The 12,605-nt window shown below is 45.3% G+C and overlaps 1 protein-coding gene across 12 annotated transcripts in view; it reads left to right on the top strand.

Annotated features, from left to right (window-relative positions):
- The window catches only part of LOC140717235 (PHD finger protein 1-like), a 92,696-nt gene that overhangs the window by 53,984 nt on the left and 26,107 nt on the right, over positions 1–12,605 (top strand). For all 12 annotated transcript variants that reach the window (XM_073030594.1, XM_073030602.1, XM_073030676.1 and 9 more), the window contains 2 exons: positions 6,809–6,877; positions 10,797–10,920. In XM_073030594.1, the coding sequence (XP_072886695.1) occupies positions 6,809–6,877; positions 10,797–10,920 (193 nt within the window). The remainder of the gene's footprint in view (positions 1–6,808; positions 6,878–10,796; positions 10,921–12,605) is intronic.

The following is a 12,605-nucleotide window of genomic DNA, read 5'->3' as shown; positions in this document are numbered from 1 at the left end:
ACTGATCTGACCCGCATGAAGCTGCATTTTGCTCAATCCGGCCCGTGACCTAAAATGAGTTTGACACCCCTGATTTAGAAAATAGCCTACACCCTTATTCCTCCTTATCAAAGCCCATGAGCATACACTGTCGCAGTTCAGGTTGAAGTTTGTCATCTGAATGTACGTATATACAACTAAATGAGATAACCTCTGGACCACCGGACACCCACAAAATGTATATCACTCACAGCACATAACACAAAATATTACCACAGTTTAGTTAATAAAATACAAACCCCATTTCCAGAAAAGTTGGGATATTTTCCAAAATGCAATAAAAACAAAAATCTGTGATATGTTAATTCACATGAACCTTTATTTAACTGACAAAAGTACAAAGAAAAGATTTTCAATAGTTTTACTGACCAACTTGATTGTATTTTGTAAATATACACAAATTTAGATTTTGATGGCTGCAACACACTCAACAAAAGTTGGGAGAGTTAAAATAAGATTGAAAAGTGCACAGAATATTCAAGTAACACTGGTTTGGAAGACTCCACATTAAGCAGGCTAATTGGTAGCAGGTGAGGTATCATGACTGGGTATAAAAGTAGCGTCCATCAAAGGCTCAGTCTTTTCAAGCAAGGATGGGTCGTGGCTCAGCCCTTTGTGCCAAAATTCGTGAGAGAATTGTTAGTTCAAAAGGAACATTTCCCAACACAAGATTGCAGAGAATTTAGCTCTTTCAACATCTACAATACATAATATTGTGAAAAGATTCAGAGAATTCAGAGACATCTCAGTGCGTAAAGGGCAAGGTCGGAAACCACTGTTGAATGCGCGTGATCTTCGAGCCCTCAGGCGGCACTGCCTAAGAAACCATCATGCTACTGTGACAGTTATAGATAGCCACCTGGGCTCAGGAGTACTTTGGAAAACCATTGTCACTTAATACAGTCCATCGCTGCATCCAGAAATGGAATTTGAAACTGTATTACGCAAGGAGGAAGCCATACATCAACTCTATGCAGAAACACCGGTGATTTCTCTGGGCCCGAGCTCATCTCAGATGGACCGAAAGACTGGAACTGTGTGCTGTGGTCAGATGAGTCCACATTTCAGCTAGTTTTCGGAAAAAACGGGCGTCGAGTTCTCCGTGCCAAAGATGAAAATGACCATCCTGATTGTTATCAGCGAAAGGTGGAAAAGCCAGCATCTGTGATGGTATGGGGGTGCATCAGTGCCCACGGCACGGGTGAGTTGCATGTATGTGGTGGTACCATTGACTCTGAGGCGTATATTAGGATTTTAGAGAGACATATGTTGCCATCAAGGCGATGTCTCTTCCCGGGACGTCCATGCTTATTTCAGCAGAATCGATGCCAGACCACATTCTGCACGGGCTACAACAGCGTGGCCTGCTGCCAGTCCAGGTCTATCTCCTATTGAAAATGTATGGCGCATCATGAAGAGGAGAATCAGACAACGGAGACCACGGATTGTTGAGCAGCTGAAGTCTTTTATCAAGGAAGAATGGACAAAATTTCCAATTGCAAATCTACTACAATTAGTATCCTCAGTTTCAAAACGATTAAAAAGTGTTACTAAAAGGAAAGATGATGTAACACAATGGTAAACATGCCTCTGTCCCAACTTTTGTTGAGTGTGTTGCAGCCATCAAATTCTGAATTTGTGTATATTTACAAAATACAATCAAGTTTGTCAGTAAAACTATTGAAAATCTTTTTGTACTTTAGTCAGTTAAGTAAAGGTTTTTGTTTTTATTGCATTTTGGAAAATATCCCAGCTTTTCTGGAAATGTGGTTTGTATAAGACGTAGTGCACAGCACAGATGAGCAGTAACAGAACAGTAATAAGTTCACTGACCGAGTGACGAGATCTTGGCAATGCAGGGCACTCACTTATCTCACAGCCTAAGGGAAGAAGCTAATCCTCCCAGTCATTTTTACTATCCTCTAGGGTCTTCAGTGCCTTGCAGCTTCTGTGCCACGCAGTGATTCAGGCAGACCAGACACTCTCGATGGTGCTCCTGTAGAAAGTTTTTAGAATGGGGACAGGGAGCCTTGCACGCATCAATCTCTTCAGAAAGCGTAGATTAGCCTTCTTGACTAATGAGGGGGTGCTATGGGTCCAGGTTAGATCGTTGGTTATGTGAACACCAAGGAACTTTGTGATCTTTACTCTCTCCAAGGCAGAACTGTTGATGTGCATTGGAGAGTGGTTAACCTTTGCCTTCCTGAAATCCACAATCATCTCTTTTGTCTTTCGACACCATATTCTATCTGTCACATCTTTGCCCATTCTTCCAATCTAAGTTCTTCTGCAGACTCCTTGCTTCTTCAACGTGACCTACCCCTACACCTCTCTTGGTATTGTCCACAAAGAGATCAATTCTGACATCCAAATCATTGAAATATAATTTTTTTAAAAAAGTGGTCCCAACATCAACGCCTGCAGAACTCAAAAGGTCCTCTTTATTCACAGTCATTGCCTCCTGCCAGTTAACCAATCTTCTACCACCATTGGTCAACATAGAGTAAAGTTCCCTCCACACTATCTCATTATACACTCCCAGGACACATAAGATACAGAGTGAAGCTCCTTCCGCACTGTCCTGTCACACTCTCCCAAGAAGCTCCCTACCTCCACATATGTCAGTGCGGCTTAGGTGTGTGGAGCGACTGAGGCTGAGCTGCTTCTCGGGCCAGGCCCTGCAATCTCATCCGAGAGCCGAGCCATCTCTCCTTGACACCCGCAGTTCCATTCAGGGATGGAAGTAGGGGGTACCTCTGTGGGCTGCTGCTCCACACTCTCCACTTCCTAGCCCTTGTCCACCGTCCCAACACGCCATGGCAGTCAGCCTTTCCACCTGGAGGTGAGGGAGGTCCTCAATTGAAGTCCCATGCACCTTGGGGATCTAGGGTGGAGGCTGCTGCATAAAGCAGTGCCCTGCAATAAGTTCTTCAGTTTGTACACAGATCTCCTACCCGCATGTCACTTCTGTGAGTGGGAGGAGACAGGTATCACGTAAATGGAGCGTTTGAGGCTGCAGCCCCTTTTTGCGTATCTGTGTAGGCTGCTTCTCGCCTTCTGGTTTCATTTTAGCCCCACCCTATTTTTATGCGGTCATCCAGTAAGAAGGGGGCATGGAGAGATGAGGGTGTCCTTGTCAATGTGCTCCTGGGGCTGGCGAAATCAGGTCTTGGAAACGGGTGGCGGGAAGATCTGTCTGGGCAAACTGCCAAGCAACGATTAGGGGGTATGTCCGCGCCTGGGTAAATATTGAGAAGCAACACGCGCAGCCCACAGCGACTGTAGAGGTGTTCCATGACCGTTGGTATTCATGGGGGGGGGGGGGGGGAGTTATTGCCATCATTGACAGAAATGGAAACATTTTAGTTTAATGTGTATTTGTTGTGAAGTAATTGTGTTAGTCACAGGTTTGTATATATAGCACCGAATTTATAATAAAGATATTTTGTATGAAAAAAAACTCCCTCCACACTGTCCCATCATGCACCCTTACCACACAGCTTATCCCTGTCCTACAAAGTTAACAGCCTCCAAGCCATCCGGCCCCAGACCCGCTCCTACCACTTCCTTATCCTGCTGAATAAATTATTGCACAAGCACGAGGTACACTGTGTGGTGTCGTTGTCCTCAGCCCACTGAATAAACAGGAGCTACAGGAAATGAGTCCATGTGCTAGTGGGGTGGTTGTTATTGTGTAAAGTGGAGCAGCAAGCAACAATTACATGGATTAGTACTTCAATCCTCCACTTCCTGCTGAACGAATTTCTCTGCTGCAGCTCAGCTGTGTCTAAATGCTGAATAAGTAAGATGGTCTCATTAACTGAAATTTATAAGAACCAGAGTCACAGTGCACAAAGCTGGCACCAGATCACTCGAGTGGCTAGAATGCAGCATCGTGTTGGTTCAGTTGCTTTGAGTTATGTGGTGTGGTTAAGTTTGTGCAGCATTTTCCTCTGCATGATAACAGCTCTGAATACAAGTGGAATGAGCTCTCAGAAGTAACAGCAGGAAACTCATAAGTAACGCAGAGTTGTTGGGCTTTAGAACTGCCCCTCTGGTCTATCTCTGCCATTAATTCCTGGATGAGTTCCATGCCAGAACTAGCCTTGATTAGTTTGAGTTAAAGATAGTTCTGTAACTTGTTTTTCTTTTAGTAATTTTAAACAGTCAATGGTGAGCTACTTTTGAGAATCCAAATGCAGGTAACATGGTTTATTCTGTACAAAATTCAAAGTAAACATATTATCAAAGTGCATATATGTCACCATATACAACCCTGAGATTCATTTTCTTGTGGGTGTTCTCAGTAAATCCAAAATAGAATAATAATTATAATAGAATCAATGAAAGACTGCACCAACTTGGGCGTTTAACCAGTGTGCAAAAGACAATAAGCTGGGTAGGAGGTGATGCAACAAGGATAGGGTAGATGCAGAGTGAAGCTTCCACTCCACCATCCTATCACACACAGCCAGGGTGAGACACTGAGTGAATCTCCCTTTACATCATCCCATTACACACTCCCAGAGTCAGACACAGTGTGAATCTACCTGTACACCATCTTAGCACACACTTCCATGGTCAGGACAGAGTGCATCTCCCTATACACTGTCCAATCATACACATCCACTGTCAAATACAGGGTAAAACCCCCTACATCGTCCCATCACTCCCTCCCAGCGTCAGGCACAGAGTGAGTCTCTCTCTCTCTCTCTACACTGTCCCATCACTCCCTCCCAGAGTCAGGCACAGAGTGAGTCTCTCTCTCTACACTGTCCCATCACACACTCCCAGCGTCAGGCACAGAGTGAGTCTCTCTCTACACTGTCCCATCACTCCCTCCCAGAGTCAGGCACAGAGTGAGTCTCTCTCTCTCTCTCTACACTGTCCCATCACTCCCTCCCAGAGTCAGGCACAGAGTGAGTCTCTCTCTCTACACTGTCCCATCACACACTCCCAGGGTCAGGCACAGAGTGAGTCTCTCTCTACACTGTCCCATCACACACTCCCAGGGTCAGGCACAGAGTGAGTCTCTCTCTACACTGTTCCATCACACACTCCCAGAACAGGGACAGCACAGGTTTAAAGTTAAAGATTTAAGATTAGATTTATTTGTCACATTTACATCAGGGCAATGAAGGGTGTTGTTTACACCAAATTAGATCAGCAGGAATTGTGCTGGGCGGTCAACAAGTGTCGCCATTATACTGGCAGCAACATATCACGCCTGCAGTTCAAGCCCCTTTGGAATGTGTGAGGAGACAGGAGCACCCTGAGGAAACCCAATGGGCATGGGGAAAATGTACAACTGCTTACAGGCACGGGCAGGAATTGAACCCTGGTCATTGATCACTGGTGCTGTGGTAGTGTAACGCTAACCTCTATGCTGCCAGAGTGTCGCAGTGCAGAGTAAAACTCCTTTATACACTGTCCATCACCCAATCCCAGAACAGGGATGTCAATGGTTAGACATGGAGTAAAACTCCCTCTATACACTTCCATCACACAATCTCAGGGCAGGGATGTCACGGGTTAAACACAGAGTGAATTTCCCTCTACATTTTCCTATCACACATTTCCAGGGTAGGGGCATAATGTGTTAAGCACAGGGTAAAGCTCCCTCTTCATTGTCCTGTCACATGCTCCTGGAGTAGGGACCGTCTCTCCTCGACACCCACAATCCCATTGAGGGATGCAAGCAGGAGGTATCTATGGGCTGCTGCTCCACACCCTCCACTTCCTGGCCCTTGTCCACCATCCCGACACGCCATGGTGGTCCAATGATTGAATATAATTTGTCAAAATTCAGAAGAAGTGATTTGCAGTGGCTGAAAGCTGGTAAGTGAGCCCCTTTGTTTAATTTACCCAAAATGCTGGCAGAACTCAGCAGGCCAGACAGCATCTATGGGAGGAGGTAATAACGATGTTTTGGGCCGAAACCCTTCATCAGGAGTGAAGTAACATGGGATGGTCGAGGGGGGAGGGATAGAGAGCTGGGAAGTGATAGGCTGGAGGGAAATGGGCTAGGGGGAAGGTGGAGAATTATGGGAAATAAAAGAGAAAGAAAGGTAGGGCTGGGGGGAGAGATTATAGTGAGGGGGGAAATAGAGAAAGAGAACCAGACTAAAATAATAGATGGGGATGGGGGTAAGGGTGGGGGTCAGGGGTATCAATGGAGGTCAGTGAGTTGAATGTTCATGCCGGCAGGAAGGAGGCTAGCTAGGTGGGAGATAAGGTATTGCTCCATCGACCTGCGTGTGGCCTCATCTTGACGGTAGAGGAGGCCATGGACAGACATGTCAGAGTGGGAGTGGTCTGTGGAATTGAAGTGTGTGGCCACAAGGAGATCCCGCCACTGCTGGAGGACTGAGCGCCGGTGTTTGGCAAAATGGTCTCCCAGTCTGCGGCGGGTCTCCCCAATGTATAAATGGCCACATCGGGAGCACTGGATACAGTACATCACCCCATTTGACTCGCAGGGACCCCAGTTTTCCCCCCAGCCCTACCTTTCTTTCTCTTTTATTTCCCATAATTCTCCACCTTCCCCCTAGCCCATTTCCCTCCAGCCTATCACTTCCCAGCTCTCTATCCCTCCCCCCTCGACCATCCCATGTTACTTCACTCCTGATGAAGGGTTTCGGCCCAAAACGTCGTTATTACCTCCTCCCATAGATGCTGTCTGGCCTGCTGATTTCTGCCAGCATTTTGTGTTTTTTATTTATTTCCAGCATCTGCAGATTCACTTGTGTTCCCTTTGTTTAATTTGTAGGTTTTACCTATTTTTGTGCAGTGTCTGCACAGGTGGACCAGAGTATGTGAAGCGACTGCCCCTAGACTGGTAAGTGGAGTATTAATGTTTTTGGGAAGTTGGAGATGTCATTTCCCTTTTATTGAAGTACCCCTTCATCAGATATCTGAATGAACACAACCTCACTTTTATTTGCTTTCCTTTTTCACTAATTATTTAATCTTATATATCAGAAGCAGGTTTAATATCACTGGCATACATCTTGAAATCTGGTGATTTACAGTAGCAGTACATTTCAATACATAATAAAACTGTAGATTATTATAAGACATATATAATTAGATTCAGTAGTGCAAAAAGAGAAAAGAATAGCTAGGGCATGTATACGGATTCATTGTCTATTCAGAAATCTGAGATGGCAGTGGGGAAGGAACTGTTCCCAAAACAGCTTCTTCCCCTCCACCACCAGTATGTTGAATATATATTTTTTAATTGTAAATTACAGTTTTTTATGTATTATACTGCTCTGCTGCCACAAAACAACACATTGGACAATCTATGTCTGTGATAATATACCAGATTCTGATTCTCAAAAAATAGCAGTATGGAGTTTGTCGCTATGTCAGTAGAGATTCATTACTCTATGGGATATGGACAACATCAACAATGCCAGCATTTGTTGTTCACCCCCAATTGCTCCTAAACTGAGGAGTCAGTTGAGAATTGGCCAGATTCCTGGACTCACGTACAGGGAAGACTGGGAAAGGAGAGCGTTGAATGTATTGCCATATGCACAGGTGCATTGAAACACCAGCAGCAGATCACAGGCACATAGCATCACATAAACAGCATTCGTGAGAAAAGTGTAAGCATCAATTATGTAAGAAAGAACACAAAACAAAAAAAGTCCATTTTAGTACAATGTGGTCCTGGTGTTTTTAAACTAGGGTTGTGCTGCTTTGGATCAAGAACCAAACAGTTGAAGGGAAGTTGCTGTTTTTGAAGGCAAAACACACAAAATGCTGGAGGAACTGAGCAGGTCAGGCAGCATCTGTGGAAATGAATAAACAATCGATGCTTCGGGCTGAGACCCTTCATCAGGACCTGCAGAAATCCTCCAGCATTTTGCGTGTGTTTGCCTTGGATTTCCAGCATTTGCAGATTTTCTCATCTTTGGGATTCTAGTTGTTTTTGAAGACAGGATTCCTACCCGAAGGACACTTGCAAACCAGATGTATTTTTGGAACAACCTGTGGTTTCATGGTAACCATTACTTGGTGTACCTCTCCCAAAGCCACAAATTTCACTACATAATGACAATTTTCCTGATTCTGATTTTGAGTTGAAATTCCTTAGCTGCCATCTCTGGATCACTGGTTCACAAATCCGGCTGTTGTTCCATAATTTAAGCCCTACACTTAAGTACCTTGAAGGTAAACAACATTCCACCCCTCCCCCACCTGACCACTTCCTGGTAGAGGCAGACCCTGACAACCTTTTGTCCAAAGACTGTGGATAAAGTAAGGATATAGCTACAAAAGGAAAAAAAATGTAAATAAAATAAAAAAGAAAATGTAGCCTCAAAGCAGTATGAATTTTAATATAAAGTTTAAAGTAAATTTATTATCAAAGTGCATCTATTTCACCATATACAACCCTGAGATTCATTTCCTTGTGGGCATTCTCAATAAATCCAAGAAGCTTAATAAAATCAATCAAAGGCTGCACCAACAGAGTGAACAGCCAGTATGCAAAAGACAACAAACTGTGCAAATACAAAAGAATAAAAAAGAAGAAAATAATGATAAATATGTAAGCAATTAATATCGAGAACATGAGATGAAGAGTCCTTGAAAGTGAGCCCATAGGTTGTGAGAACAGTTCAGTGATGGGGTGAGGGAAGTTAAAGCCCTGTGGTCTAGGAGTCTGATGGTTAAGAGGTAATATCTGTTCCTGAACCTACTGGCGTGAGTCTTGACACTCTTGTACCACTTTCTGTGGTAGCAGCAAGAAAAGTGCAAGATCCTGGAGGAGCTCAGTAGGTCAGGCTGAATCTGTGAAAGGAAACGGGCAGTTTACGTTCTAGGTCTAGACTGTCCATCCATTTGAAGGGTCTCAACCCAAAATGTTAACTGTCCATTTTCTCACACTCATGCTGCTTGGCCTGCTGAGTTCCTCCATCATATTGGTTGTTGCTCCAGATTTCACCTCTGTAGTCTCTGGTATCGTCATTTTTAATGCATTACTTTTACTTAAATGATGCACAAACAAAATGCTGCAAATTATTAAATAAATGCAGGATTCTCCATTTAGATTTATTGACTCCCTGTTCACTTACATCATCCCAGAAGATGATTTCTATCCTCTCCACAGATCCTGACTGGCCTGCTGAGTTTCTCCAATGTTTTGTGTGTGTTACTCTGGATTTCCAGCAATCTCTTGCATTTTATAATTTCAATAAAACAGCTTTTGACCAACAATAAGAACTTGACCTTTTAAAATTAGGATTAATTTCTAATCGGAAGTATAGACATTTGGGATTCTCATCTATAAATCACAATTGTTCATTTTAACTCCCAGATTTTACTTCTATTAACTGAAGCTATTAAAGGAATAGGAAGAGAATACGGTCACGGTATCAGTGAATAACTGAGCGGGCTCGGGTAAGTGACAATCAAAGAAAATACTGCAGAAAATGCTGGAAATACACAGTATGTCAGGCAGCATCTGAGAAAGGTGAAATAGAATTAGCGTTTCAGACCAAAGATATAAACACTCAGTAGGTCACCATCTGTGGAGAGAGAAAGAGAGTTAACAATTCAGGTTGAAGAGGCTTTGTCGGAATAATTTTTGACCCAAAATGCTGACTGTTTCTCTGGCCTCGGGGGTAAGTGGCTTCCTGCAGTTCCTAAGTCTTCCTGTGTCCCCGGGTTTCCGTGTACAAGGAGACAGCTGCCTTAGTGAGAGGCAACGCCCTGGTGGCCGTGTCCTCCTTTGTGCAATGTGGGCCTTTTTTTTTTAACCCTACACCCATAGCAGTACACAGAACCGCCCCCCCCCCCCCCCCCCAGCTAATGCATCCACACATCTGTTCCAGGGGTGGGGGGAGGTTTGCTGCTGCTGGGGTTACTGAGTAAGAAGGTCGCCATTGTCTAGAAGCTGGAAGCTGCACACTGCAGCATGGCATCCTGTCCAGAGTTGCATTGGCACCACGCAAAATTAACACCAGCACGCAGATAAAATGTCCCGGTACGGATTGGCAACGAGTCAGAATCTGGGATTGGGAGCTCCTTTCTTCCAAAAAACCCCAGTTTGATCCGGGCCTCTCCCTGTCTGTAAGTGGAGCCTGCCCACTTTCCTTCCAACCATATTGGTTTCCCCCGAGTGCTCCAGTTCCTCCCACATTCCAAAGGTCAGAATCATGTTTATTATCACTGACGTAGGAGTGAAATTTGTTGATTTGTGGCAGCAGATCTGTGGGTCTGGGAGTTAACTGGCTGTTGTAAATTGCCCCTGGTGTGAGGGTGAGTGGTGGAATGTGGGGAGAGAATGGGTAACAGAAACAAGTGGGGGTGAGATAGATGGGAGTTCTTTCGGCTGAATGGTCTATTTTAGATTTTTTTTAAATTAGAAGCAGATTATGGGATAGAAAGGAACTGGGAAACCCTAAAGATTTGAACTGAAGCAGAATCATGTCCCATTAGCAAGATCCCGGGTGAGACTGGGTATTAGATCAAAATCCCTGCTGCAGGAGGAACACAGCAGGTCCGGCAGCATCTGAAGGGGTAAGAAGAGTAGTCAACATTTCATCAGGATGTTGACCAGCCTTCCGCCTCCACAGAGGCTGCCTGACCCACTGAGCTCACGTCCAGCGGCTAGGATTTAATTCCAGCAGTCTCCTGTGTTCTCCAGAATATCAGCACTGGGTGAGTAGACAGAGCCTGCTGTGGTAGTTGCTTTGGGGTGCGTGGATTCGGCAGCAATAACTCCAGGGCACTCTAACCTGCAGGGTGGACATCGCGCACCTGGTCCTCTACCACCTCACCAGCTGCTGCAAGAGGAAGTACTTCGACTTCGAGCGGGAGATCCTGGCGTTTGCCAACGAGAACTGGGGCACCCTGCTTGTCGGAGGGGTGAGTGTCAGGGGCCAAACTCTTCCTGAGGGGAGTGGGGGTCAGAGCTGGGTGTAGAACGTAATGAGGGAAGTCTGGGTGCAGGTTACACAAGGGTGAACTGTTTCTGATGCAGTCAGAGTGTAGGGGTCAGAGAGGTGCACACCTGACCCCTGAAAGAGAGTGTTAGTGGGACTGAAATCATATGGACGTTAACTCAGATAGGTAAGCCACATCTGTACTTCTCGGTGTCTCGCTTTTCCTGCCTCTCCCAGCCTCTGAACCTCAGGGAACTCTATGAACCCGGACTGTTAGCAACCCCTGAGCCAAGCGGAACAATTACATCGGGCTTGGGCTCCACAGGCCTTTGGCTTTTGGTGTTTTCCTTGCCAGCTGAATGAACAAGGATGGGACTGGTGTAACCACTGTGATCCAGTAGCCACTACACTGTCACACAACAGTTCAGACTGGCCAACGGGTGACTGAGTGGACCAGAATGGAGATGCCCGAGGGGTCACTGATAACCTCGCATTCCCTACACTGGGTTAGCAGGGGTGTGGGTCCTAAAATTGTCGAAACCTTTTGCAGCACAGATCAGATTTGCCCACTGCCTAGGTGTCACTCCTTCCCACTTAACTGGGTTAGGGCAAGTGGGAGTGACCAGGAGTTAAGTGTTTTTCTCTGACGTCGACCTGCTGTGTTGCCGCTGGGTAGTGCTCTGCTGCAGGAGTCTTACCAGTCAGTGTTGGGTCTGGGGACGCTGTTGTCCAGAAGGCTCAAGTCTGATGGACACAGCCAATAGATGTTCGTCTGAAAGAAATCAGAGTAACTCACTCACTCTACCTTAAGTAAGGAGGGGAGAGAGCGAGAGCAAAGAATGAAACGAAGGAAGAACAAAGAACCTTGTCTCATGGCCAACCTTTTAACCAAAAACTAGCTCAAACTGGACAGATAAGAAAATTATTTTGATCAGAACAGCCTACGAGACAGTTTGATTGAGGCTGGTATGAAGAAACTACAAATACTGAAAATCCATTCAACGTTTACAGATGGTGTTTCAACAAAGATGTAAGCAGTAACAGGAAAGTTAAACTACAGGAAAAATGATCCTAATCCAACACCAGTCAGAGAGAGGAAGGAGTTCAAGCCCAGCTCAAAATGTCCTTGAGGAAATGTGACATTTCCTCACTGACTGCTGGCAGTCTCTGTCCCATGTCTGCTCATCGTGGACGGAGCGATTCAGGGCTGTGCGTCAGGAATGTAGAGGGTTCCTGGGTAATCAGTGGCTGGAGCACCACACCTCACATTGCCCCAACCACCCCATCAGGCACCTCCTGGCTTATCTCATTGAGCCAAAGACTTCAACGTCAGCCCAACTCATCCATACCAACCAAGGTGTCCTCCTGATCTAATCCCACTGGCTTGTGATTGGCCTTTCTCCCCACCGTTCTATCCACATATATATCCAAATGGTACCCACCTCTATCACTTCCTCTGGCAGCTTTCTCCAAACACACTGGGTGATAATGTTACCTCTCTGGCCCTATTTAAATATTTCCCCTCTCACCTTACACCTGTGCCCTTTACATTTGGACTCCCCTGGCCTGTAAAATAAAAGATGACGACCATTCGCCTTATCTCTGCTCCACATGATTTTATAAGTCTCTGTAAGGTCACCCTTTAGCCTACCCAATTTCTCCTTGTAA

Source organism: Hemitrygon akajei, chromosome 2, assembly GCF_048418815.1.
Source record: "Hemitrygon akajei chromosome 2, sHemAka1.3, whole genome shotgun sequence".
NCBI lineage: Eukaryota > Metazoa > Chordata > Chondrichthyes > Myliobatiformes > Dasyatidae > Hemitrygon > Hemitrygon akajei.
The sequence above is the reverse complement of the archived record's forward strand: the minus strand, read 5'-3'. Positions and strand labels throughout refer to the sequence as shown.